At 48.4% G+C, this 24567-nt stretch overlaps 7 protein-coding genes across 11 annotated transcripts; 4 read left to right on the plus strand and 3 right to left on the minus strand.

Moving 5' to 3' along the window:
• The first annotated feature begins 12 nt into the window (after positions 1-12).
• On the plus strand, positions 13-3545 carry LOC1277846 (etoposide-induced protein 2.4 homolog). 2 transcript variants are annotated; one of them, XM_061660731.1, is made up of 5 exons: positions 13-144; positions 749-897; positions 1003-1226; positions 1303-1980; positions 2058-3545. In XM_061660731.1, exons 2-5 carry the CDS (start codon positions 883-885, stop codon positions 2422-2424), a joined length of 1284 nt encoding a protein of 427 aa, XP_061516715.1. In that variant the 5' UTR covers positions 13-144; positions 749-882; the 3' UTR covers positions 2425-3545. The 2 variants fall into 2 exon arrangements, with proteins under 2 accessions (XP_061516715.1, XP_061516714.1); XM_061660730.1 differs by lacking the exon at positions 13-144 and adding an exon at positions 411-603.
• Positions 3546-3622: 77 nt separating this feature from the next.
• Positions 3623-5785, minus strand: LOC3291651 (transforming growth factor beta regulator 1). Its single transcript, XM_555357.3, has 2 exons — positions 5280-5785; positions 3623-5181 (listed from the first exon to the last, which is right to left on the minus strand). Exons 1-2 carry the CDS (start codon positions 5400-5402, stop codon positions 3964-3966), a joined length of 1341 nt encoding a protein of 446 aa, XP_555357.3. The 5' UTR covers positions 5403-5785; the 3' UTR covers positions 3623-3963.
• Positions 5786-6541: 756 nt separating this feature from the next.
• On the plus strand, positions 6542-12403 carry LOC1277843 (coiled-coil domain-containing protein 97). The gene is made up of 3 exons (XM_061660732.1): positions 6542-6560; positions 10601-11099; positions 11166-12403. Exons 2-3 carry the CDS (start codon positions 11082-11084, stop codon positions 12369-12371), a joined length of 1224 nt encoding a protein of 407 aa, XP_061516716.1. The 5' UTR covers positions 6542-6560; positions 10601-11081; the 3' UTR covers positions 12372-12403.
• LOC1277845 (antigen 5 like allergen Cul n 1) lies at positions 7013-8680 on the minus strand. The gene is made up of 5 exons (XM_061660735.1): positions 8342-8680; positions 8165-8248; positions 7895-8085; positions 7567-7814; positions 7013-7488 (listed from the first exon to the last, which is right to left on the minus strand). The coding sequence occupies exons 1-5, from the start codon at positions 8361-8363 to the stop codon at positions 7227-7229; spliced, it is 807 nt and encodes a 268-aa protein (XP_061516719.1). The 5' UTR covers positions 8364-8680; the 3' UTR covers positions 7013-7226.
• Positions 12393-14945, minus strand: LOC1277842 (N6-adenosine-methyltransferase non-catalytic subunit). Its single transcript, XM_317346.4, has 3 exons — positions 13941-14945; positions 13645-13803; positions 12393-13552 (listed from the first exon to the last, which is right to left on the minus strand). The coding sequence occupies exons 1-3, from the start codon at positions 14004-14006 to the stop codon at positions 12599-12601; spliced, it is 1179 nt and encodes a 392-aa protein (XP_317346.3). The 5' UTR covers positions 14007-14945; the 3' UTR covers positions 12393-12598.
• On the plus strand, positions 14934-18297 carry LOC1277841 (protein mitoshell). Of its 2 annotated transcripts, none has more exons than XM_061660719.1 (4): positions 14934-15315; positions 15383-15571; positions 15639-16620; positions 16957-18297. In XM_061660719.1, exons 1-4 carry the CDS (start codon positions 15152-15154, stop codon positions 17263-17265), a joined length of 1644 nt encoding a protein of 547 aa, XP_061516703.1. In that variant the 5' UTR covers positions 14934-15151; the 3' UTR covers positions 17266-18297. The 2 variants fall into 2 exon arrangements, with proteins under 2 accessions (XP_061516703.1, XP_061516704.1); XM_061660720.1 differs by having other exon boundaries at positions 15431-15571.
• Positions 18298-18369: 72 nt separating this feature from the next.
• LOC1277840 (uncharacterized) lies at positions 18370-23192 on the plus strand. Of its 3 annotated transcripts, none has more exons than XM_317344.5 (5): positions 18370-18552; positions 19333-19518; positions 21563-21727; positions 21823-21878; positions 21975-23192. In XM_317344.5, exons 2-5 carry the CDS (start codon positions 19452-19454, stop codon positions 22116-22118), a joined length of 432 nt encoding a protein of 143 aa, XP_317344.5. In that variant the 5' UTR covers positions 18370-18552; positions 19333-19451; the 3' UTR covers positions 22119-23192. The 3 variants fall into 3 exon arrangements, with proteins under 3 accessions (XP_317344.5, XP_061516721.1, XP_061516722.1); XM_061660738.1 differs by having other exon boundaries at positions 18490-18587; XM_061660737.1 differs by having other exon boundaries at positions 18402-18552; positions 21823-23192.
• Positions 23193-24567: the final 1375 nt, after the last annotated feature.

Raw genomic sequence — 24567 nt, forward strand, 5'->3', positions numbered from 1 at the left:
CGGACGCACACACAACCAGGTACTGCTCGAGTCCAAGCATCCGTGGGCCACCAAACAGATGATTTGGACCGTTCACACAGTGGTAAACACCTCGGTGCAAATTCTCCGTTCTCCAGTGTTTTTTTCCACCGTTCCCTAATTTCCGTAAGTGTGTGCTAACCGTAATTAAAACCAAAATTTAATCCTCCAAAGTGACTCCCTATCGTTGACATTGTAATTTTCCCTTTGTGGTCGTTTTATTTTTTTGGCTCGCAAGATTGTTGACACTTTGCAGACGCAATTTCATCTGGCCGTGCTGGCTGTAAACAAAAGCTGTCAAAAGCTGTTCGTCGTGCGTCCCGCTCGCACCAGTTGCAATCGCGTATGCATTGTCTTTCTTTATCGGTGTCGCGCTCGCTCTTTCTCCCTCGTTCCACAAGACCGTGCTTGCAAGGTGCTCCGTTTGTCCGTGTTGTCATCGTCCGTTATTACCATCGTTTTGTATCATTTCCATCTTCAACGACGTATTTTTATTTATAAACGCTCCTCCTGCACCGTTTCCGCAAATACGCAAAAGCCCAATTCCGTCTGTTCTTGTGTGTATGTGTGTGTAGCCCAGAGCGTGTGAGTGTTTCCTGATTGTTGATCATTCAACTCACAACAATACCTGCCTGCGCCACACACAACGTCGTGCACGCGCGCTCTCGCTCCCTCTCACTCTCTCTGCGTGATTGTTTTCCCCATTGGTTCACAATTTACGCCATCCTAGGTTACATACACACACACGCGCAATTACACAGTTCCCTCCGGGTGATAGTTACAACCTGCGACCGCAGCGACCGCCAGCACCTTCATCATCCCGCGTAACACACATGCCAGCAGCACAACCCCCCGGCCAGCACGATGGAAACGTTATATGTAAGTTCACCACCCTCCCCCCCGTTCGTCCCCTTCCCAGTGATCCTTCTTCACCTTCTCTACCGTGAAACTCATCTTCCTTTGTGTGTTTTCGGCTCTGGACAGAGAGTAGGAACAACCGTGCTGCACGGGGTACTGGACAGCATCAAAGGCATTACGGTTGTGTTCTATCTGGACAAGGAGGCGAACCGGAAACTGTCCCAGCCCGCCACCAAACCGCTGCTGGGCGGATCCGTGCTGCCCCGCACCAAGGAAAGCCTATCGTCGTCCCAGCCCGGCCCAGCTCCTCGCACATCGTCCTCGAGTTCACTCGTCTCGAAGCGTATCGAGTAAGTGGTTTGCTGACAAATTGCGTCCCCTTTTTACTCGACTCTAAACACGCCACTCCTTTCCCCGTTTTTCCAGGGAATCCAAGGTGCTAAAGCGTGTGCTCCAGTGCTCGATGCTGAACGGTGGCATCTTTATGCTGAGCATACTGTTCTTCGAGTACGCCGTGCTGCCCGGGCTGCATCTCTTCCTGTGGTATCTGTTCCGCAACTCGACCACCATGACGACCGTGTGGGGCTGGATGCAGCCCTCGCTGTCGCTGCTGTTCAACTCGCTCTGGGTGACGCCGCTGTTTCTGCTGAGCAAGATCGTCAACAGCCTCTGGTTTCAGGACATTGCCGACTCGGCGTACAAGTTCCGGAAGGGGCGGCCGCAGCTAATGCCCAGCATCAGCAAGCTGATCGCCGACACGCTCATCAGCCTGCTGATCCAGATACTGTTTCTGCTGCAGAGCACGGCGGTGAAGTATCTGCCGGTGCCGGTACCGTTCGCCTGCACCGCCATCTACATGGTGCACATGAGCCTGCTCTGCTCGCTGTACGCGTTCGAGTACAAGTGGTTCAACATGGGCTGGGAGCTGCACAAGCGGCTGACGTACATCGAGCAGAACTGGCCGTACTTTCTGGGCTTCGGGCTACCGCTGGCCGCCCTGTCCGAGCTGCCGAACTCGATCGTGATCAGTGGGTGCGTGTTTTCCGTGCTGTTTCCGCTGTTCATCATCAGCGCGAACGAAGCCACACCGAAGGTGGACGTGTGGTAAGCCAGGGAAAATCCAACACGTTGGGAGATGTGGGGATGGCTTCATTCCAGTAACGGATTCATTCTCTTTGCAGTGAAACACCACTGAAACTGTTCTCCGTTGTGGTTGCCCTCACCAATGCTCTCTTCCGGGGACGAACGAAACCCGGCAAGGCAGCCCTATCGCAACCGCTCACGCCCGGAAGCGGAGGCCGTGGCTTAACGCCACCGTTATCATCCTCGTCTTCTTCGTTTATGTACCAGCAGCAGCAGCAGCAGCAGCAACAGCAACAGCAACAACATCGACATCACTCTTCGCAAAAGCAGCACCACCATCATCGTTCGCACCATCGTCAGCCCTCCCCATCGCCGTCGGCTGCCTCGTCCTCGTTTGCCTCGGTACAGACGGCTCAGCTACACCACCAGCACCAACCCGTACTGAACCGGCCGCTCAGGCGATAGGGGCGGTGTGGGGCGTGACGATAGTGGGGTGTGTTTCTTCACGCAATGCTTCTCATTGCTCTCCTCCCCCGCTTCCGGTAATGTATAATGTAATTGTAATACTGACGAACTGTGCTTTACACAACGACCGATTTATGGATCAAATGACACGTGGCTCAAACGAGAATCGAGGAAGCAAACCGGGTGAAATGGTGCGCGAAAGAAGGGCGAGACAAGCGCATCAGGATGCGCATCAGAGGCAGCAACGAAAAGGGGATCCTTTTTTTTAGAACGGGAATGTTTGCAATGTTTTATGTTTTTGCTTTCATACACGATTACTGGGGGGACTATGCAACTGTTTTATGCCACGTGTGGCTGTCGTGGACGTGGAATAAAATGATATTTTCAACGTTAACTACTAATATTACTAACTAAACGTAATCCAACATCGCTCGTACTACACACACATACACTACATTACAACTACTCTATTATTACAAGCAAACAAACAATGGACTGCGCTTTTTAAGAAGGTTGAATCGTAACGGCAACAGATGTAGACAACAGCAACCAGATTTCCGTGAGATTATATTTAAAAAACCCTGGCAGAGGTGCGGTAAAATCGGAAGTAAATCAGCAACGTTAGCGATGTACTTATAGCATAAGTCGCGTATGGGTGTGTGTGTTTTGAGGGATATTTGGTGATAGAAACTGGAAGCAAGATGGACAAAAAGCACACAAATAGAGGCACACACAGCAGTGGAAAGCTACAGTTGGGCCCTCTAGGGAATAATGAGTTTGGTTTTCAAGGGGTTTTTTTTGCTATGTTTTTCTTTTTGTAAGAAGTTGCCTTTTTACGTACGCTTTCGAATCGGTCAGGATGAACAAAAACGGACTACTATCCTGAACACAAGCCACCGCCCCTCGGGTGACAGGGGGACCGCCGGCACTTACTAGTAAACAAAACAAAAACGTGTGATGGAGGAGAAAAGGTTTTGTAGAAATTGTTTTTTTACCGCTACCGGAAGTTCGACACACGAAAGACTGCCCGTTTTAGGCTTTGCAAAATGTATAAAAACAAAAAAAAAAACAAAACTTGTGTACTGTGAAACAGGCCACAAAAATAAACTTACTCAAGCGTATTCATCTTTCGCCCGCCCGTTTACATTCATTCGAAATCGAGGCCTACTGCGAAGCGATCGTTTCTCTCTCGGTGGGGTTTTATGTTTTCAATCTTTGAAAAGAAGGTTTCCTTTATTGCCTACTCTGATTTCATTCCTTGGTATTATTGGAGGGGTTTGGAGCAAACGCTCTTTAGACTATTTGTTTTGTTTTTGTTTATCCGTCGCCCAGGAACTGCTTCTCTTCCTCCTGTGTCCTGCTTTTCCGAAACATGCATGGGGGGGAACATGTGCTCGTAGAGGTACCGGTTGTGTGTGTGTGTGAGAGAGTGTTTCTCAGACCCACCCCAATCATCATCCCAATGCTATGCTCACGACTACACCACCTTTTGCGCCTATATGTACAGAAAAATCCCGCGCGGGGGGAGGCAGGGCTACGCTACACCGACAAGCTGAACGAGTTGCCATCCGAATGGTCAAACAGTTCGTCCGGCGGTTCCTCCTTAATCTCCGGCACCGTGCGATACGCCGAAATCGTTACGTGCCGCACCAGCGCATCGTAGCTAAGCGTCGGATCGTCCTCTTTGTCGCCGGCGGCCCGAGCCGCCCGCTTGCCGACGCCCCGATAGTTCGTGCACCGCTTCGCGCTCGGAAAGCTCTGCAGCAGGTTCGCGATTATCGGGTGGGCCAGTCCGAAGAACCAATCGCCCAGCGGACGGGTATCGACCGAGCGCACGTTCAGCGCCGTGTTGATGCGCTGCAGCAGCTCCGCATGACACTCGTCCGTCGTCGAGCCGGCGATGGTGTCCGCCGTGGAGCTGGCCTCCTTCGGCTCACTGGTATCCTCGGTGGACGACGAGACGGCCGACGGGTCCGAACATTCCGGCACGATCTCGAACCGGGGCCGCTCCCCATCGTCCACTATGCGGCAGGTGTAGTGGCAGCGCTTTTCCGGATCTTTGTAGTGGCCGTACGGTCGCGTGACCGTGTAGCCGATCGGATAGAGCGTACACTCCGTGTGGTAGGCGGGCCGATCCGACACCACCTCGCCGAGACTGTGCACGGTAAAGTCCCCGATCGTGACCGGGTACGACGGGTGACCGGACTGGTCGACGGGGATGCTTTGCGTGCGCTGCTTCTTTGCCGCCGGTCCACCCATCCGGGCCTTCCGTCGCACCTTAGTGCCTGCCGCTGCTCCGGCCGCTTTGCTCCCAGCATGTGGGCCACGCTTTTTGCCCACCCGGATGGCCGTGCCGTTCTTGCCACCGTGCCGTTCGATCGAACCAGATTTGGTGCTTTCCTCTCCGCCCTCGTCCTTGCCGTTCTGCATCACGACGCCATCGGGCGGCACGGTTCCCTGAGTATCTTGTGTGTCCGGGCCTGGCTCCCCGGATGTGCCCGCCGCACCCGCCGCCGTCCCGTTGGCGGTGGTGGAGGTGGAGGTGGCGCTGGCATTCTTCTCCCGCTTCTTGTACTGTCGTTTCGGTGGTAAACTGCTCGCGATCAGCTCGTTCAGCTTGCTGCACGGTCGGCCGAGCTGCGTCTCCAGCTCGTTCTCGATGTCCAGCAGCTTCTTCAGCATGAACCGTCGCTCCTCACTACGCTGGCTTATCTTCTCCTGCACCTGTGCTATGTGATCGCACAGTGTTGCATTTTCCTGTAACAAAACGGAGAGGCAGATGGGCGCATAAGCGTGTGTGTGTTTACATTCTACAAGGGGGAAGAAGGGCGAATCATCCAAATCGGGGCACTTACAAACACCAAATCCTTCATGTACCGTTTTAGCCGGCGGTACTTTTGTCGATACTTTGCATTCACTTCGTCCTCGGGGGCTGTGGCCGGTGCTGCTTCCGATGGTTCGCAGCCTGTGTTTTGCATTTCCCTCGCAATGTCCACCGCATCGACACCGGCTCAACAGTCGAATGGGCGAGAAGGAGAAGAAGGGAATGGAAGGGGAGCCCGCTTACACACGCACAACACGGGACACACACTCCGGTGCGATACGATTGCGCGCGTAAATATGCAACCTCCTTTGCTACTATCGCCACTGGGACAACACTCGCCCGCCGCCAATCGATGGACGCATCGGAACTAACGCTACGTTTCGGCTATTGCTTTCGGTTTCTATTGAGCTCTGGCCGCGCACGAACGGCGCTGGTACAAGCGAGGTATTCGGGGGAAACAACACACCAAAAGGCCAAGCAAACCCGCCGCGTTCGGCCAATCGTAAACAACACGCACTTTTGACAGCGGCGACCGAAACTGCGGCAGCGTCAAAATCGGCTGTCAGCGGCACAAGCGGTGCCCATGCAGCATAAAGCGGCAGTGGAAAACGGGAGGCGGCTAAATGAAAAGCTGTTGGAATTTCAAAAATGTTCTCAAAGTTTATGCAAGGAAACGTAAAAAGGTCTTCATTTGATTGCAATTCTATTGTTTATTTGCATTTTCACATATACAGCGATTATTCCGAAGCGCAGGACACTATGATCCACCCGAACCTACGAAAGGGATTCGAAGTGTTCCTGATTCCAGGTCCAGCGACTTGAAGTTATTTGCATAAAAAAAACACAAATATTAGGGGCATATCGATTTGCTTACGGATTTCTCAATCGTTTCATTTTCTGAAATCGCATTAATTTCAGTTGGACCCATACAAAGTAACTATACTCGTTGTACTCATGACGCAGTTCCGACACAGTTGCATCCGCTACCGAGCAAATTCATTAATGGTATGGAGATGGAAACATAAACAATTACATATACGCCATAATTATGTTTTGAAATCACAAAATTAACCCAGTATTTATGATATTTTAAAAAATCATAATAATCCTGCAATTTATAACACAAATGGTAATTAAAATACGCATTCGTGTTTTGTCCTTCAACAGCTCCATAGTTCATCACAGCAACACACTGAACGATTTCGTCAACTGTTGGTCATAACAAGCAATTTCATGATCATTCGTCAGAAAAAAGTGCTCTCCTGTCCTTCAGAGGTTTGTTTAGTGAGTGAAGTGTCCAACAACAAAGTTGGTAAGATAATAGACGATAAAACAACATCAAATATCTTTTAATTAAAGAATTACTTTGCCCAAATATCGATATTGGAAATATGTCTACGATGTCCAACTTCCTTGTCGAAACATAACCACAATTTCCTGTTCAGAAGTATACCTACCGCGATTTTTTTTCCAAAAATCATGTTGGGAAAGAGTAATTCCTATCAAAAATACGCAAAATAGGTTTCACTGCCACTATTCACTTCCCGATCAATCGTCATTCGTTGCTCGCTTTTACCATCATGTACCAGAGTTAATGGACGTGTTTAATCAAATATAAAAACACGCAAATTAACTCCTCAACATGACGGAAAAAGAGGTTTACGTGTCCGAGGGGGAGGGGGCAAGTTGTACCTAAACTGAAACAGTAAAGCATGTTATTAGGATTCTTGCAAAACTAGTACAAAACAGTCAAAACCCAACGTGTATAGTTAGCGCTCGTATCGTAGATCGTTTCGTTTAATGTCATCGTCCTTTTTACTAAGGGGGTGGGGGGAGGAAGTTAATAGTGGTGTCGTATATAGTAGCGGCTTACGGGGACACATGCTCTCGGGTAATTGTACAAATAAATTACATAACATTACATGTACGAGAAATACACGGTTTTTCTTTGTGCTGGAAGCGGTGGACATCTTCCACTTTACCACGCCGCCGTAGGCTGCACGGGTTCACCGATGTTGCACAGGCCCGGATAGTTGGCGCTGCAGCCCGTCACGCACAACTCGCACGGATTGCCCTTTATGTAGACCGGATGGCCACGGGCGATCGAGTTGGAGTAGTTGCAGACGTAGTTCTGGTGCACCCAATCGTGACCCTGCTCGTTCTGCGTGTACTGGATCATGGCGCACCCGACGGCCGTCGCCTTGTCCATCACGATCTGCGTAAAGTGTCCAATATCCTTGCTGTAAGAGGAGCAGACCATACTCAGGATGTTAGTATCCCTTTGCATCCCTCCCGAGGTGACCACTCCCGATGCTTACGGTGGATCTTGTCCGAGCAGCGGATAGTTGTCGATGTAATCCTGGTTGGCATTCTCGTTCTCCGCGTACCAGCTGTGCAGCAGCTCGGTCATGGTGTCGAGCGGCGTCACCTCCATGCCGTAGAACGAGTTGGCGGCAATGTTTTGGCCGACCAGCGGGAACAGCTTCGTGTTGCGACAGTAATCGTGCCCGTAGATGCAGGTTTTCACATTATACTCGGCCAGCTTCTGTAGCTCTTCATCCCAGATCTAGAATAGTTGGGATAGAAACACGATTGTATTCGCCTGCGCTGCGCCTACTACGTCTGTTACTACTGTGTACCACCTACCAGCGTTGGCATGCGAGAGGCAGGAGAATAGTTGGTCACCTCACCACGTGCGACATTGGCACGGAACACGTTGTGCAGGTCTAGGATGTAGGTTTTGACCTCCTCCGTCATCGGCACCAGCTGTCGATCGATGGGACAGTATGGGCCGTAATTCTCGCTCTTACCACATCCTACATGTACTAGGTTGTTCTCTGGAATGTACAAGAACCAGAAACAAACACCGTTTTTAAACCACCGAAGCAAGGTCGTCCACTTCAAGAGAGTCCTTACTACATAACGTCGGCTCACAATAATCCGTCTGACCACTTGTGTGACTAATCAGCGCCACCAACAACACTACTGCACACGTTATCCCTGTAACGAGGTAAGTGAGGTCTCACATTAACATGTCACCAAAACCCTGCATTGAGGATCGCAGGCGGCGGCTCCTTTTCCACTGACACCTACTTTTCACTGACACAGGCGACATTTTGTTTCGTAGTTTGAAATCTCCTCGCACCCTTAACACATTTGATACACTAGTAGTAACTTGTGGTTCTGTTCTAATCTATTCCAGCGCACTAGGAACTGCCACTTGCCAGCTGCTGCTGCTGCTGCTGCTTCTTGTTGGCCACCACACCGCACTGAGTCGAAGCTTACCGGAGAAGCTTTAGAATCGCTTTAAACGTATCCGGTTGTGAAACTGGCCTATTTATACTACGCAACGTTTGGCACTACCCCAGATCTGACGTAGTGAGCAGTTAGAACTTGTGCGTATTGGGCACAAACACACACACACACACAAAGGTACGTACCTGCCACCCCCTATCGATGGTGGGAGCTCCTATTGATCAGTTTTCCGGAATTGCACAGAATTTGCAAGCAGTGCGAGCTGTGATCGCGATAAAGAGATAAGCGATACACGCAGCATCATTAGAAGAGGTCGCTCAGTTCTCGTTTGTATCAGTGTTTGCGTGTGGGAAGAGATGATTGTACTTCCTTTGGATGGAGCACTTCAATCTCAAAAGGGATATCCTTCGGAAAGTGTCCTAAAGATACTTGGAAGATCATGAAAACCAATATATATATAGACCAATTTATAAAGCAGCGTCAGTGTTGGAAGCGTTATGACCCACAAAACGCACTCTCTTCTGCTGGCGGATGCACACATTCCCAGTGTGATAAACAATGATGGGAAACGCACACGATATAATCCCCACTGAGGGGCACACGCGCTCAACCTCCTCCCCCACCCAGGGCTCGTTAGTATATTTGTAATTGCTAGCTTAAAAACGTTAGTAGCGGCGAGCAGCAGCGGGTGGCATCGCCCAGCGATCGATTACTTGGACCATTGCACCGTTTGTACAATTGCCAGAGCACACGCACACGCGGGCAAAGGTTTTGGCGTTCGGTGTGTTGTGTTGATTTCTTTCGTCGATTCGCAATGTTCCTTAATTATCCCTTTACGCGCGCCCTTATCAATCGATGCGATCGGCGGTGTACGTAGTGGTTCAATTGAAAAAAACACGTCACGAGGAGAAGGTTTTGGGGGAAGTGGTGCGTGTTGTACGTACCGTGCGCGCGTTAGTCATTGCGTAGTGTTTTGTTTCTGGAAAGCTTAGCGCATGATGATGATGTTGTGTTGCACTTCGAGTTGAGATGCAAGTTCCGGTTTTTTCGTAATTTAGTTCCGGTCTGGGATGATCACTATCTAGATGCTCATTCATAACGGGTCTTTTTTTATTAACTGTTTTTTCTGGTGTTTTAAATCTGTTGCTTTTTGGTATTATGAATCTAGTTAGAGCTTAGAACATCGAGCTATGATATTAAAGGCATTAATACTTTTATTTTAAAAAATGGTATTGAAGTCCTGCTTGACCTTTGTCAAGCGAATAAACAGGTCTGCTACTGTTATGGAGCGCTTTTCAACCGTCTTTTGCCACGGAACAGTACATCCAGCGAAAAGGGATTCAGGAGCGATTAACGTTCATACTCTCCTTTACCAAACTACTTTCAATATTGGGCTACCAGGCTAGTTACCTCTTTTCCAATGTAAATTGGGAAGTCTATGCCGTGGTAGCGCCGCTACTGATGTTGTAAGATGTCGTAGAAAAGGCAATCGCATTCGCCCAAACCTTCAACCGGGGGATTCCCTAGCATTACTAGCACCAAACAAAGAAACTCACTGCTTAAATGCTAGTGTATGACTGATCTATTATATTTTCCTCCTTTTATACTTCAATTTACACCCTATCTTATTCTATAAAGAATACAATAAAAATTAATATAAGTATAAAGCTACAGCTACAGCATTTGTACACAGCTACAGAGCATTTCCGTCTTTTGGGTCCATTTCCAGGGTCTAAGCCTCATCTCTATACTGCTACTGGCTATGAGTCCATGCTATTTTCATCCAGACAATACCAACTCGCCTTCGATCATTCTTCCTTTCCACTTTACGATCGCCGGACACTATCCGATAGCCGCAATAAGGCTTTTTTGTGTCTCTACAAAGGCAGATCCGTTGAACACATGTCACGCCACATGCCACTTGCTTGTCTGTTTGTATTGTCCCATTTGTAGCTGTTTAATAACGCGTCGAAATTTATTTAGTACCTATATTACAACATACTATTGTCGATCCACTCAAAAATTATTAAATTTCTTTGCCAAGAGTCCTCCTTATTCTGGTTTGCGTGAAATTAAACATCACTTTGCCCCTTACAGTGCTGTGACTCTCCATCATCCTCTCCATCACGTCGTCCTTCATTCGTGGGAAAATCGATCGCCCACAGGTGCAATAGTGCAATTAAAGCTCATGATGCTCAATTGAACTACAACAAGCATCAAGCTACCTTACATCCGTTAAATGGTTAATTTATGCACCACGTGAATCAAAACAGAGGGCCCCAGGAAGAAGGGGCAGGCAGGCAGTGTGATGATGGTGGTGGTGATGGTGGATAGTGCGTGATAATGGAGTGACGTTGCGTAGCACAAACAATTCAAAACGTGTTCAAAAGGAAATGCTTTTACAGTGACGATTTAAGCGTGATATTTCCTCCCAATCCTTCGCGAGACGATATGGAAACGCGCTTCTATTCGCGATTCGCTTGACATTCACGCACACAAACGCGCACAGCCAGCCGTCTTCGTCGTCACTTTGTTGGTAAACAAAGCAGTGCGTTGGAATAGCAGCAGGCCATGCAAAATGGGTACTGATGTGAAGGTAATTTAACGGAAACGGTTATCAATGTCTGTATAAATCATTAATTTATGGTGTTTTTCATTGCAGAAAGCAGAAGTAAAGGATGAGGAAGAAGGAATCAACGGAACCATCGGCGGTGGTAGTGCCGGATCTCTTGTAAACGAAAACGACATCTTCGACCATATCAGCGGCAACCCGCGCGTGTTTTACAAAAACCAACAAATAAACGATCCCGAACTAACGGACAGCGAAAAACGAACGATTCTACGCGATGTACTGAACAAAAGCCACGGCACCTTCCTTTCCCGGTTCGGGTTTTTCATGCACGACGAGCATCTCCGGTACTTCGAGCAGGACGAGCAAACGCTTGCCTACAGTCCGGACGAGCGGTACGAGATCGATTACCATCTGGAGCGTATCCGGCGGCTGCGGAACGGGGGCCGCGCCGTGGAGGTCCGCAACCGGCGCTATGCCGCCCTGCAGCGGATGTGCACCGATGGGACGTACTTCAGCGAGACGGAAATGATGCAGCGCGATCCCCTGCTGTACGAGCAGCTCGTGGGCCAGTTCCTGACGGAGCGGGAGAAGCGCGAAAGGGATGCAAGCGTCCCGGTGCCGCAGAGTGTCGTTGGCATACTGCTCAGCAAAATCGATCAGGATCAGGCGAAGGAAACGCTGCAAAAGCTGGAAACGGAAGAGCGACACCAGGAGCAGGAGGAGGATTCGCAGCCCGCCGAACGGATCACGGATCGGTCGCGCCCAAGCTCGCCCGGCTTTCCGCGCGCCCAGTGGGGCAATTTTGATGAGGAGGAAGAGGAACGAGTCGCCGCCCAGCGGGAGGCGCGTGAAAAGCGGGCCCACCAGCGACGGCTTGCGATACCGCCCGCCCATTTGGTGACGGCGGGCGAGCGGGATCTGCTGCGGGACGAGTTTATTGGCATTATGCATGCGAGGTTTATAGCGGGCGAGGAGGAGGAGTTCGATTACACGAAGGTGGACAATTCGGATGATTACGATGATCTGGACACGGTGGAGCAGGACGAGCAGGAAAGGTATTTCGACGATGAGGAGGAGGAGGAGGAGGAGGAGCAGGAGGATGGCGCCACCGCTACCGCCAATGCCGAGCGGTCATGCAACCGGATGGAGGTGGAAAAGGAGGATGAGAGTGAGGATGATTTGGATATTTACATGCGCCACCTGAATCGCCATTTGGAGCAGCAGCAGCAGCGTACGACCAGCGTGGACGGGCCGGTTCGTGATCCAAACTGCGAATACGACAGCGACGACGAATAATAAAACCATCACGGGCGCGTGTTTGTTGAAAATATTAGGTTTTTATTTGTTATTAGCGTAATTTGCCGTTTTTTTCTTGCTTTTGCTGGTGATTGTTAAAATGAAATGAAAAGAAAACATAATGGAAGGAATCCTTCTTCTTCGTCGGCCGTCGATCTCGCTCATCCTTCCGTTCCGCGGTATGGTACACCTATCCCCCCTCCCCATATCCTATCTCACTCAGCTCACTACACGCGCGATCTCCCCCGAAGACCGCGGGCGAAACCGCGGCCCCGACCGCGCAACACCTTCCCGTTCGCGGGCGGGCTTTTTGGTCGCAGCGCTTCGATCCGCTCGGTACACCCGGTGGTCGGATTTTCCTCGAACGAGCTGGCGTACAGCTCGCTGTTGAAGTTGGAGTTGGTCAGCTCCGGCCCGATCGTCACCCAGCCGGGCCGTATCGTCGAGTCGCGCCCGAAAATGTGCAACCGGCGCCGCCCGAGACAGAAGTGTTCGATGATGTGAAAGATTTCGATTGGCTTCTCCAGGCTGCCGAACTCAGCCTCCTCCGAGATGATCAGATCGATGTCGACGTTCGCGTGTATAAAGTCCCCGTCGGTAGACCGTCTCACCGTGCCCTTGATCCCCATTAGGCAGTGCTCCTTCGTGCGCTGGAACACCGCCTTCGGCTCCAGTATCTTCGAGTGGCCGGGCGAATCGATGTTCGTCCGTATCCAGCAGATGTCCTCGCACCGCCGGAAGCCCCACTTGCGCAAGCAGTTGCGCCCCATATCGAGCCCCTCCGAGCTGCCGCACCACAGAAACACGAAGCTCCGGTGGGCGGCCACCTCGCCAATGTCCAGCGCCAGGATTTCGTCCCACGACCAAAAGTTGCGCGGAGCGCCAGCCGCTACCGCTGCACCGCCCCGTGCGTACTCCTCGAGCGGTGGTTCGATTAGAATCACGTCGAACTTGGTGCCGAGGTTCTTCAGATCGAATGTTTTGAGGTCCGCCCGCAGGTACATGGGCGGTGTGGCAGTTTCCGCTATCAGCTCGTCCTTCAGGCGGATCAGCTCGCGCAGCTTCGGGTACTCCTCGAACCGGTCCGCCAGGCCGACGTCGCGGATAAAGTTTTGGGGCCGCTGTCCCGTGTCCACAAAGTGCTGGCAGTAATCGTTGTGCGGATTGGACGATTGTGTGCCCTGAAATAGGTACGTGTGTGCGTGTGTGTAAAGGTAATGCCACCATGAATTGGGCTGGAATTTGCCGGATCAGAACAAGTTTGTATACAAACCTTTAGAAAGGTGGACGAATCCCGATACACTAAACCCTCGGCAGTTTGGACCGTTTTCGAGGTGCTGGCTTCCTCGTCCTCGTACCGTTGCGATTTGATCGGTGAGTCTTCCGCAGTGCCCAGTACGTGCTTCAGGTCTTCCACGCAGGACACACCAAACTGTGTTGATGATGCGCAGAGATAAAGGGGAAAAAGATGTCAACAACCGAAGGATCAGCAACCTCCATGCCCAACATCGCCCCTACCCCGTCCCTTCCCGAGCGACATCATTTTGCCACCGTGGATCTTTTGCTTACCGTTTGAGCGAGCAGCATCTTGCGCTTCTGTGATTTCTCACGCCGGGACTTGATAACGTCGCTCATTGTATATTTGCTCTATAGGGATGTCTGCCCTCTCCTTACACTGACTTCACTAAACTTACTGCTACCGAAACAAAAAACAAGAAAAACAATCCTGAGGTCGCGGCGGAAACTCGCGCTGTAGTTGAACGCGAGAAGGCAGCTATGCTACAATATCAATCAACTACGAGGCGGCATCATCATCGGCTTCTTCTTCTTGTGTGGTGGGGAGGGAGAGAAAGTGCTTTGCTATTTGGTCTCCTCCGGGGTGCACTGCTGCTGCTGATGTGTGTGTGTTGATGGATGCGATGGTCCGCGTTCCTTGCCCGGTTGGGGCCCTGGGCTGGTTGATGGTTGCTTTGTTCTGGAATTTCCGTTTTTGATTTTCCGGGTTTGCGACAAGTATTATTTTGCCTGTTACTTCACTGTGTGTATGTGTTTTTGGTGCGTGTGTGCTGCCTAAAGGTGGTGTATTTATTTTTTTAGAGCCATCCGCATCAAAACTGACGCGGTGCGTGTGTAGTTGTGGGCTGTCAGTTTTGTTTCGTTCTCGTGGGGACGCGTTTATGGTACGGAGTTGAAGCGTTTCACAGCCGCACGGACATACCGTTCACAAGACGAATATCGCTCGAATTGCAAAATGAAACGTATTATTTTGAGTATTTCATTCAAAATTAATGTAACGGGAGCTTTATGTTACTATTTCACTGGTTTTTTTACCTCTCAATTATCAGTTTAATTATCCAGTGCTGCCAAACTTGTCATTTGTCGCAAGGCGCGAGATGGCGATACAGCATCCGTAGAACTCGCAAAATCACGCACAATTTTGCATAGCAACCATCTGTAGTAGCCTTGGAGATGCGGTTGCCATGCAGCTACCCACCGACAGTTCTCGGTGTTTCCCGTCTCGGAGTGTCTCGGTCATTTTTGTCGGTGTCCTGAACGCTTCGGACGTGTGCAGATCTTTCGCGGAAAAGAAACCCGGTACAAATACAAAGTTAGTAGTGCTGTGCAGTATCCATCGGAAGGGAAAAAGATGAATTCCAACTGTATAGTCCAAACTGGTTAGTATCTGGGCTGTGTAGTGCACGTGTGGAGAGTTGCTGATTTCTCTCTTTAAAACACCGCCAAATATTGTAGGTTCTTGCGTTTATCAGGAACGTAGCCAAATGCAAATGTTTCCTGTTCCGCCTCCATCAATTCCACAACAACCGGTTCATCGTCATTCTCATTCAAGAATGAAGCAATACCCGTCCGTGCCGCTGTTGATGGTTCGAGCTCCGACGCCTCCGATGTGGGTCTACGGCGTGCCCAGACCGTTGGAACAGATGCAGTAAGTAGATATGAGGTTAAGTTTTTGGTTAGAGACATTTGTTTAAAGCACAAGCGTATGTGCTTAGTTGCCATTTTTCGTACTCATCCGGCATCGCCATGTCATCATCGCAAAGCAACCATGTCCAGGCCGCTATTGGTCAGTCGCCGTCGTCATCGGTTACTTCGACGTTCGAATTTAAGGTATCGAGTGTCATTGCAAGCAATCCTTCTGAAGCAATGAAGTCTGCTTTGGTCCCCGAGAGTGTGACAATGGCGTAAGTATAGGTAGATAGTTTCAATTTGTTAGGATTTATTAAGTACATTTCCCCAAATGTTCTACAGAAAAGCTCCAGAAACTACATCGGCATCATGCAGTTTGGGCAAAACCACTTCCACTCCGGATCAGTTTCTCGAACAGTTTCACGAGCTGGTAAAGACAGCCCTGGACGGTTGCAAAAAGGCAGAAGCGCTTGCCACGTGCCACCAGAAACGTCCCTGCTTTAAGAAAATCGACAGCCTGTGCGCCCGGCTAAAGCAGGATCTGGTGAAAACGGACAACGTGATGTCGAACATCAACTCGCAAGGGCTTGCCTGGGCGGTGAAAGACTTTATCTTTGTGTTCACCAGAATCATGAATGCTTGGATCATCATCAAGGGCTACGTGCACAGCAAACCGGAAGGCTTGACATCGATCCAGCGCGAGCTGTGCCCGAACTTCCTGGAAGCGTTCGGGCGGTGGCACGAGACGACGCACGAGCTGATCCAATCGCTCATCAAATCGTTTACCAACCTGAACAAGCTGGCCAAGCAACAGCGCGGCGGGTGTAACATTTTCTCCAAAGTCGAAGACTTCAAAGACGATGCAAACCAAGGCTCGAACGAAGCTTTGGACGATATTGAGGAGGCTGCTGAATCGACGCTCAACTTGAGTGATGGTGCGTACATACGGGCAGGGATTTACCCGAACGTAACCTGCCCTCCGCCCGGGTTTGCGGACAACTCACCACCACCACCGTTCGCTGGGTACAAGAAACCGCAGCAGACCAAAATGCCACTGGTCGGTGATTGCGGTCAAGCAACGGATTCTGCGTTTGCATCTGCTGCATCAGCGGTAGGATTTAATCGTCCAGAATATAATGCTGATCCCGATGCCGCTACATCAAATGTTCAAAGAAGCGAGTGTATGACAAGCTCTGCCGATCGTCAGTTTATGGAAAATTTCCATCGCAAAACATCGCTAGAATGTATCGACTGGGTGTTGGACGAAGTTCGTGCCATTGAGGAGGGGCAGTATTTCTACAGCATCAACTTTGCGAAAAACTATGTAAGTACAATTGCAATTCTTGTTCTATTTTATCATGTCAGAGTTACAACGAGTCGAGAAATCTTAAGCTGTTAAAGCTTTTAAGTAATCTGATCATGTCCAGGAACATACAGGATTATCTACAGTTCTTTTTCGAAAAAAACCAAGAAAATCGTTCGAAAACAATTGACAATCCTCTCCATATTTCTCCTTAAAACCCTGAAAGCGTATGCGCCAAAAGGGGAAATTGAAGTTGAACGCATGTCCGCTCACTCTCTCGCCCGTTTGCTTCGCTCACCGGTGCAACGCATAGCACAAATCCTGACTACAATGTTACCCCGTTTTCTCCCGTTTCAGTTTCCCGATTTTCACCTGGTAGGATCGAACATGATAGATCTGCGTACGGTCTACCGGAAGCACGATGCGGGCCGCTACGCGATGACGGTTGAGCTGCTCGATGATCTGCACCAGATAGTCGATACGTGCAAACAGTACGCGAACGCCTCGACAGCGTTCGATCTGTGGAATCCAAACGAACCGATACAGCAAGACCTTTGCACCGATGCACAGCGGAAGGAAATGGAAAACTTTCCCAAAATGCAAACGTTCATTGCCAAGATGGAACGTCTGTTTGCCGCCATCCGGAAGGAGCGTCCGATGGAGTAGGGGTCGTGAATCGAGAAGATTGACGCAAAATTATTCCCTGGACAGTACGGTAGGAACTTCGCAGTGGCTTGCTTAGGTAGAGGGGATGATTAGCGACTTAGTTTTTCTTTTGACTGTCATAAACCAGAACTAAGACTGAGCGCTGACGATTTGAAAACACTGCTTGTAACACATGATCAACAGCATTCCATATCAGAGCTATAACAAGCAGTATTAAATTAATTGTTAGAATATAGTATTTATTAACGAGCACTCACTTCAATTATAATTATTGAGTCAGGAAACATCAGAAGAGAAGCTTTATAATATGATCTACCATATCAGTAAATTACCTCTGTTAATTTATAGTTAATTCGTTAATCTATGTTCTCATTCATTACTTGATTGTTAAATTAAACAATTGTTGACTTTAAAACATGACTCTAACCTACTGCATTTTTTTTAACAATTCAATGACAAATCACGCATCTTTAACACTACCTACGCGAAAGACGTGATTAGGGATAAATTCACAGTGACGGCGGAGACCGTTGTCGATGCTGAAACGTGTTAATAGGTGGACAACTGGTCGATAGCTGTGTCGTTGTTTTGAACGATTTTAGCTCTGGTTCGATTATCACCAGCGATTTGCTAATGAGCACAAGCAAGTTCGATCCTATGGCAAAACTGTGACAAGCCATTGCTTACGAACCAGCTTTCTATTAGCAACTGATTCTGCTAATGCTTTGCAAGGTTTATGCCAGTTCAGCAGCATGATGGATAGGCAACGGATCATCGCAGATTGATTCGTGATGTGCTTTGTGTGGATGTAAGATTAATCCAATAAGAAATCATCTCAATTAACACATGCACGCTTCGACAGCGCGCTATGGGATTTACACAAATTCAATTCCAATATCGCTTGCCAAGCGAAACTTGTCAAGATCCCCGAGAAGACTTCTTTTAAAAACGGAATCTCAAACATCAAATCTAACGTTCCTTCTGTGTGATAACGAGTAATTTACCTCCCCCCATCCTTTCTCAGCTCAAAAACATACTCGCAAGGGCGAGAGAGCCAGTGTGAGAGTGTGAACTTCACGCCAAAACTCTGACAGTACCCAGGAGAGCACGAGATCGCGTTAGGACGGTTCTCCGAGCGGACCTAGGTGGGGAGGGAAAGCTCATTAGCTCGCGCCACTTGCTGCTGCAACCTTTGTAACAGCATAGTGGCCATATTGGCACATTTCGTCGTGACTCGTGCCAGTGTACGGTTGTTGTGTTCCGCGTCTTGTGGCAGCTTCTCTCAAGGTTCGTGGAGTTACCGTTCTGTGCCCCTTCTGCCGGTGGGGTGACTTCCGGTTATGCAGTTGAAAATGGGTGCGACGGAGCAATACGGAATTCACCGAGCGAAGGAAATGGACAGTTTTGGATAGAGGACAGTTTTGGTAGTCTTATAAAAGGACATTAGAAAAACGACAAAACTTCATGTTGTGTGTGTGTATGTGTGGCCTGGATGGGGACTATCCATGGGTTGTGTAATCGCACAAGGGTAGAGGGTGTGTGTGTGTGTGCTAATCACAGCAGGACCTGATTTCTAGCATCGAGCTCTTTTTCAGCCCAAAGGACATTTGACTAGAGGTATATGTAGGGTGTGCATGTATGTGTGTAGTTTACCGCACAACCAGGACAAAGTGAGCTCACTGTGTTACCTCCCGTACCCCTCAGTGCCAGTTGAATGTCCCAGGACCTGACCTTCTTACGCAATGCTAGGGTCGGTGCAAAAAGCGTGTGATGAGAACCAAATTGAACTGGACAGTGCAGTTAAAATGGAAGGGACGAGGCAAAGAAATAGTTAGGCTACATTTTCCGAATCACAGTTGTGCAACAGAAAGAAGAGGAGGGGGATGATGGTTTCCTTCTGTCGGTGTATTCCGTTTGCAACTTCCTCGTACTGCTTATGCGCATGGTTGGGAAAACGGAGAAAAATATTAATCGATTCCAATATTCTCCCATGTTCTCTCCTCTGTTTGTGTGTGTGTGTGTGCTCGCCCCCGTGTGTGTGTGTTTGTCTTCTTTCTTTCTTGGCAGGTTAACGTGAAGTAGTTACGCAAGGCAGGCAGGTGAAAGCAGCCAGTGGCGCCAAAAAGGCTCTCAAAAGTTTTCCCATACAGTTTCCGAACGTCCCAGAGCACTCGCAACGACCCACGATGATGTCCTCGCTGCAGTCCGTGTTTCTCGTTAGCTTACTGGTGATTGCGGTATTCATCCAGAAGGGTAAGTTACACTGCCTAATATTAACCCTGAGACATTACATTTCTCCTCTACAGCGTTGAGTAACATATTTGCCTTCGGAAGAGTGTGCAGAATTTAAAGAAAATTCGTACGATTTATCTCCTTTTCGTGTGGAGGTCAATCTCTCTTACGCGGGTGTTCTCTTATCTCCACCACCCGTGTTCGCGATGACGCTTGGGTCGGACGACACATGACGACAACGACGGAGACGACGACGACGACCACGGTGACGCGATATTATTCAATTCAAACCTTAATTGAACATTACGAGAAGAAAACGGGACCAACGATCGGCCGAGTTCCGTGATTCACACGCGAGGTCAGTTCGGCCGCGCATGGTTTGCCGTTTTTTTCCATTATTGGGACAAATCCGAGACGATGAGGTACAGGAGGGAGCTAGAGCAACACACATTGGAGAGATTAAAAGGCGTACAAAAACCGATACAGAGTTACGTCTAGAGGTCCTAGAGCTCTTCGTTGAGACACCTTCGTTTTGCTATGCGCGAATGTCGGTGTGTATGTATTCGTGTGTGTGTGTGTGTCTCCTCCTGGAGGAGAAAATCCGGACGATTATGTAAGCCTGCACCAGAGCCTACGGACGAACCGGATACGAGGGGGTTGTGGTGGCTGATGGTTGAGGGCCAGCGAGGCCGGGTGAAATTTGGAGGCACATTCGCGCGGACCTGGATCGATATTCTGCAAACGTCAAACATATGACGACCTGGTGTTTCTAGTGGTGGTGGTGGTGTGTGTGTCTGCGCGACGCTACACCAACTACCTTCGGTAACTAGATCGATCGAAATGTACAGATTGTCGTCGTCTTGTTGAAGTTGCGCCCAACTGTATGAGCACAAAGTGACGAGTATGCCATAGGAATTGGGTATTTTTGTGACTTCAAGGTCATCGGAGCACAATAATTCTTGAGCAGCGCTGTTTGCAGCCAGCTAATGGAAATGAAGAAAATAGCATTTTATTTACACATCCTCTTCTGGTTCCACACCCACGGTCGAACTCTAACTATTGGCCCTGCACTTTGGAGAATCCAAATAGAATCTACCAGCAAAATGTTGGTTGATTAGATTAACGCTTCTTCTTGACGGAGTTAAGCCAAGCAACCAATTAACTGAGAAGTTTCATGATGATTGGCATCATCGTACCATCGCTCCATCGCACTCCAACGTCTCTGAATGTTCCGTTCTATCAGTGGAACTCCAGCGAGGAACACCCGCATTATGTAATATGCCTCTAAAACAGGGGGTGTATGCAAGTGAAACTACACACGTGAAACGCTTAACGGACACGTTCGGGTTTAAAAGCAAAAAGGTTCTCCAATATTGCCAATACAACGTAGCGAATGACGGGCAAAAGAACACACACTTTTATCTTTCGGAGCACGTGTGCTTGCAGTCGAAACTTGTTAGAAGTGGAAGGAATCCCCGCGTGAAGTTGTTCGACTGTGCTAAATATATTCATCGGCACGACAGATAGCACCGACGACAATCGACAATTCATTACATTATTCCGTCGAAGCAAAAACTACCGCCGCTCAATAGCAATATGAAGTCATCATCGCAAACGGGATGAAAACGAGATTAATCGAACGGAGATTGTGGACGCGCTGGGGCTTCGTTTTAACGACCTCCCGTCACAATCTGTCACAATTGCGTGGCTGCCGTTTGAAGGTAATCTTGCGCAGCGTTGAATCTAGGAAAGTCTGTGCCTTTCTTGCCTCGTGCCTACAAACGGGGTGGGGGGGGGGGGGGGACTACTACCAATTAAGTGTCTCTCTTTGAATGCTGTTCAACCATGAATTTGTAAATATTTTGCCGCCGTGCTGATAAGCCTCACAAATGGACACACATGACATACTACATACTCTCTGAGGGTAGACACTTGGAGTAGTGTTTGACTTGAAAAAAAAAAACCCCTGAAACGAAACGTTACCAATGCATCTTGGGATGTAACAAACATGACTACTTGGATTGATTAAAATGGCTTGCTCTTTTCTTTTTTCAAATTTACACAGGTGATGCCATCCGTTGCTTCGAGTGCAACAGTGCGGAGGACTCGACCTGCACGCACGACAACCCGCCGGACTCGATGTCGGTCGACTGCAACGACCACAAGGACGGCAACAAGTACACCTTCTGCCGGAAGATTGTCCAGATCATCGAGTTCCCGGTGAACAACCGTAAGTAGTGCTAGTGTGGCGTGATGGTGGCGTGTGCGCCTTTAGTGCACTTACTTAACATCCCTATCTCTCTCTCTCTCTCGCTCCATCAACAGTGCCACCAGACAACCGAGTGATCCGTGGATGCGGCTGGGATGAGTCCTCCTACAAGGTACGTAGCCGCGCGGGTTTAACCTCTTCCATTCATGTCGATCCCCCCGGATGTCACTCATCGTTTTCGTGCGTTCGTTTCTTTCTCTACACACAGGGCCGCTGCTACCAGCGCTCCGGGTTCGGTGGACGTCAGGAGGTGTGCGCCTGCTACGATGACAATTGCAACGGTGCATCCTCGCTGTCCGTCACCTTCGGCGTGCTGCTGTTCGGTGCAATCGCTTTCCTGATTCGTGCTTAATCCAATCAACGGTTCCAATTCCACCGGCACATATCCACCACCGAACAGGCTAGTGGAGAGCTCTAGTTTCTTTCTCTAATTCGCCTCTCCTCCTGTCCCGCCGGTTGACTACTTCCCTTTTTTCTCTCTCTTCGGGGCTCGGGAAGGAGGAGAAGGATCATCGCTTTTTCCATCACGAATTGACCAAGTCAATAGCGGTGAAAGTTGTGAAAGTGTGTGTGTGTGTACACACACGTTACGGATTTAGTTTAAGGATTCCAAAAAAACACATTCCAACGTTGCGGAATTGTTTCAATTCAGATTTATCCCATTCGATGGTAATCATTCCACCAACAAACAAAAGGATCCCGTTTTCCTTCCCGTTGTTGTTGATCTTGTCAGTGTTAGTCAAGTCTCGATCGACTAATGGCCCAACGTGCGCATCCCCCCTTATAAAGCATCGAGCATCAAGATTTTTTTAAAATACAACCGACCGAATCGAATCGACGAGGTGTACGAATTTTGTAAAAAAAAATGTCTACGTTACGCTATTTTAAGAACCCGAATCTAATGCAAAACGCGTTTCGTGCTGCGCCATGCTGCTTCGCCATCGAGCGAAAGAGCGTGTGCAGACGCGGTAGTAGGGAAGAAACATTTATTGTGGCAGCGCAAGTGTTCAACCAGAAAATGCATCAGACAGAGTTTAGATTTTAATAGATTATTTCGTTACAGATATAATAGCAGACAGGCCGGCGTCGCCCGCGGTACAAGCTTAATACACACACACAAAACACGACGAAACGGAAACGGCGCGCACCGCCCGCGTATGTTTCACCTTTAATAATACCATTTAAAGATAAAAACAAGAAAAATCAGTTTAAAAACAGTAACACGAGAGAGACACATAAAAAAACGCAAATTGCAGCAGCAGCAGCAGCAGCAGCAGTAGTAAGAATAATGCAAACACAGCAGCATCAAGCCCCCCATCTCCATTGTCCTTTAGGGAGCGCCTAGGGAAAGAGTGTCGGGATTGTTAGAAGTATAATAAAAGCTGAATAAATAAAACAGAGAAAACTCGAGAAAAATAAAACAAAACTAAGCTGCCAGAATCGCTTCGTCCTGTGTGTGTGCGCTCGTGCGCGTTCCTCCCACGGCTTACGGCGTGCTTCTGTGTTGCCGGATGGGGGCCTAGCCTTTGGAAGGCTCGGCCCCCGGAGGCCGGAATTTGTAGCAACGGTGTTTTTCTTCAATTCACACGACGCACGGAAAAGCGGAACCGTGGGAGACGCAAGTGTGTTTCGTCAATGCGCATAAAAATGACTACAGCACGAGCGCGGATGGAGTCGTACATGAAGTTCAATACAATAGAAGAGAAAAAAACAAAACACACATACACATTCAAATAAATTACAACCCATTCTTGATCTTCTTCTCTCGAACTATTTCCTTGTTTTGTAGACACGTAGTTGTTATGTAGTTGTTTGACGGCGGAACGATTTATTAGGTGAGTGTGGTCGCAGCAGCAAATAAATAATTAGCACACTAATGTAAAGTTTAAATAGCATAAAAGTAAATTGTGTAATATTAAGCATAACTCGGTTACGATGGTTTGTTACGCAAAATTCGCTTGGCTGGGAGTGTGCAATTGATTGGTCGGAAGTTAAATTGAAGCCCCTGACATGTTACATTATGATTAATTTAGTACTTTAAAAATACTTAAATGAAATGATAGAAAGCAAAGAAGAAATAGTAATGCGCGCATACAGCATGGGAAGATGCCATTCAAAGAAATCATTATTAATGCTAAAGACATTTTAACGCCATAGCTCTGGTTCATAGACAAACATAAAGCGTAAGGGATGAAGATGTTCACTGCACTCTGTGTACTGCATTTTCGGTTCGTTTTATACTAAAACAAACAAACAAACATCACTTTTTGCTACAGTTCACATTAGAGAAGAAATAAATCGAATTCTTACCAACCCGATGGCCGTAATAAAAGTAAATTTGTGTCCCTTTTCTATCTTGAAAAGAAAGAGACAGCTAACCCTGAAACGCTTTTTCGGCAAATTTTTAAATATTTTTGAAAACCCGTTACATTTGTGGCCGTTTTTTTTAAATTCAAATATAGAATTTAGAACACAATAAGCTGGCAAGGTTTGTATAAACAACTTGCATACAAGCTATAAGCACCTTGAGAAAGAGACAACCATACATGTTGAGGTGTTCTGTCTCTTTTTAACAAGTAGAGTAGCCTACATTATTCCTTTGGGACAAAAAGAGAAAAAAGATATGCACAAGGGAAGGAAAAAGCGACAATGAAAACATATGAATCAATCTATTGCAGTTCTAATGTGATTATGAGACTTACGCGCTACCAACAGCGCTATCGAGGCTGTGATTAATGTGATACTATACCTCCAAAATGAGTATTTAGTTGCAATTTTAGTTGGGGCCAGTTTTAAATATG

This window comes from Anopheles gambiae, chromosome 3 (genome assembly GCF_943734735.2).
Source record: "Anopheles gambiae chromosome 3, idAnoGambNW_F1_1, whole genome shotgun sequence".
NCBI classification, from domain to species: Eukaryota; Metazoa; Arthropoda; class Insecta; order Diptera; family Culicidae; genus Anopheles; species Anopheles gambiae.

What these genes read in the sequence shown, in the direction of transcription:
- LOC1277842 (XM_317346.4), bottom strand. Translation starts at nt 14,006, where the DNA reads ATGAGCGACGTTATCAAGTCCCGGCGTGAGAAATCACAGAAGCGCAAG. An exon ending in AGATGCTGCTCGCTCAAACG is followed by an intron (nt 13,804 to 13,940) that starts GTAAGCAAAAGA and finishes TCATCAACACAG; the next exon opens with TTTGGTGTGTCCTGCGTGGA. An exon ending in ATTCGTCCACCTTTCTAAAG is followed by an intron (nt 13,553 to 13,644) that starts GTTTGTATACAA and finishes TACCTATTTCAG; the next exon opens with GGCACACAATCGTCCAATCC.
- LOC1277846 (XM_061660731.1), top strand. An exon ending in CTCGTCTCGAAGCGTATCGA is followed by an intron (nt 1,227 to 1,302) that starts GTAAGTGGTTTG and finishes CCGTTTTTCCAG; the next exon opens with GGAATCCAAGGTGCTAAAGC. An exon ending in ACACCGAAGGTGGACGTGTG is followed by an intron (nt 1,981 to 2,057) that starts GTAAGCCAGGGA and finishes TTCTCTTTGCAG; the next exon opens with TGAAACACCACTGAAACTGT.
- LOC1277841 (XM_061660719.1), top strand. Translation starts at nt 15,152, where the DNA reads ATGCAAATGTTTCCTGTTCCGCCTCCATCAATTCCACAACAACCGGTT. An exon ending in AGACCGTTGGAACAGATGCA is followed by an intron (nt 15,316 to 15,382) that starts GTAAGTAGATAT and finishes GTATGTGCTTAG; the next exon opens with TTGCCATTTTTCGTACTCAT. An exon ending in TCAACTTTGCGAAAAACTAT is followed by an intron (nt 16,621 to 16,956) that starts GTAAGTACAATT and finishes CTCCCGTTTCAG; the next exon opens with TTTCCCGATTTTCACCTGGT.
- LOC3291651 (XM_555357.3), bottom strand. Translation starts at nt 5,402, where the DNA reads ATGCAAAACACAGGCTGCGAACCATCGGAAGCAGCACCGGCCACAGCC. An exon ending in ACATGAAGGATTTGGTGTTT is followed by an intron (nt 5,182 to 5,279) that starts GTAAGTGCCCCG and finishes GTTTTGTTACAG; the next exon opens with GAAAATGCAACACTGTGCGA.
- LOC1277845 (XM_061660735.1), bottom strand. Translation starts at nt 8,363, where the DNA reads ATGTCGCCTGTGTCAGTGAAAA. An exon ending in CCTCTCGCATGCCAACGCTG is followed by an intron (nt 7,815 to 7,894) that starts GTAGGTGGTACA and finishes CAACTATTCTAG; the next exon opens with ATCTGGGATGAAGAGCTACA. An exon ending in CTGCTCGGACAAGATCCACC is followed by an intron (nt 7,489 to 7,566) that starts GTAAGCATCGGG and finishes CTCCTCTTACAG; the next exon opens with CAAGGATATTGGACACTTTA.
- LOC1277840 (XM_061660737.1), top strand. Translation starts at nt 19,452, where the DNA reads ATGATGTCCTCGCTGCAGTCCGTGTTTCTCGTTAGCTTACTGGTGATT. An exon ending in TGCGGTATTCATCCAGAAGG is followed by an intron (nt 19,519 to 21,562) that starts GTAAGTTACACT and finishes AAATTTACACAG; the next exon opens with GTGATGCCATCCGTTGCTTC. An exon ending in CGAGTTCCCGGTGAACAACC is followed by an intron (nt 21,728 to 21,822) that starts GTAAGTAGTGCT and finishes CTCCATCAACAG; the next exon opens with TGCCACCAGACAACCGAGTG.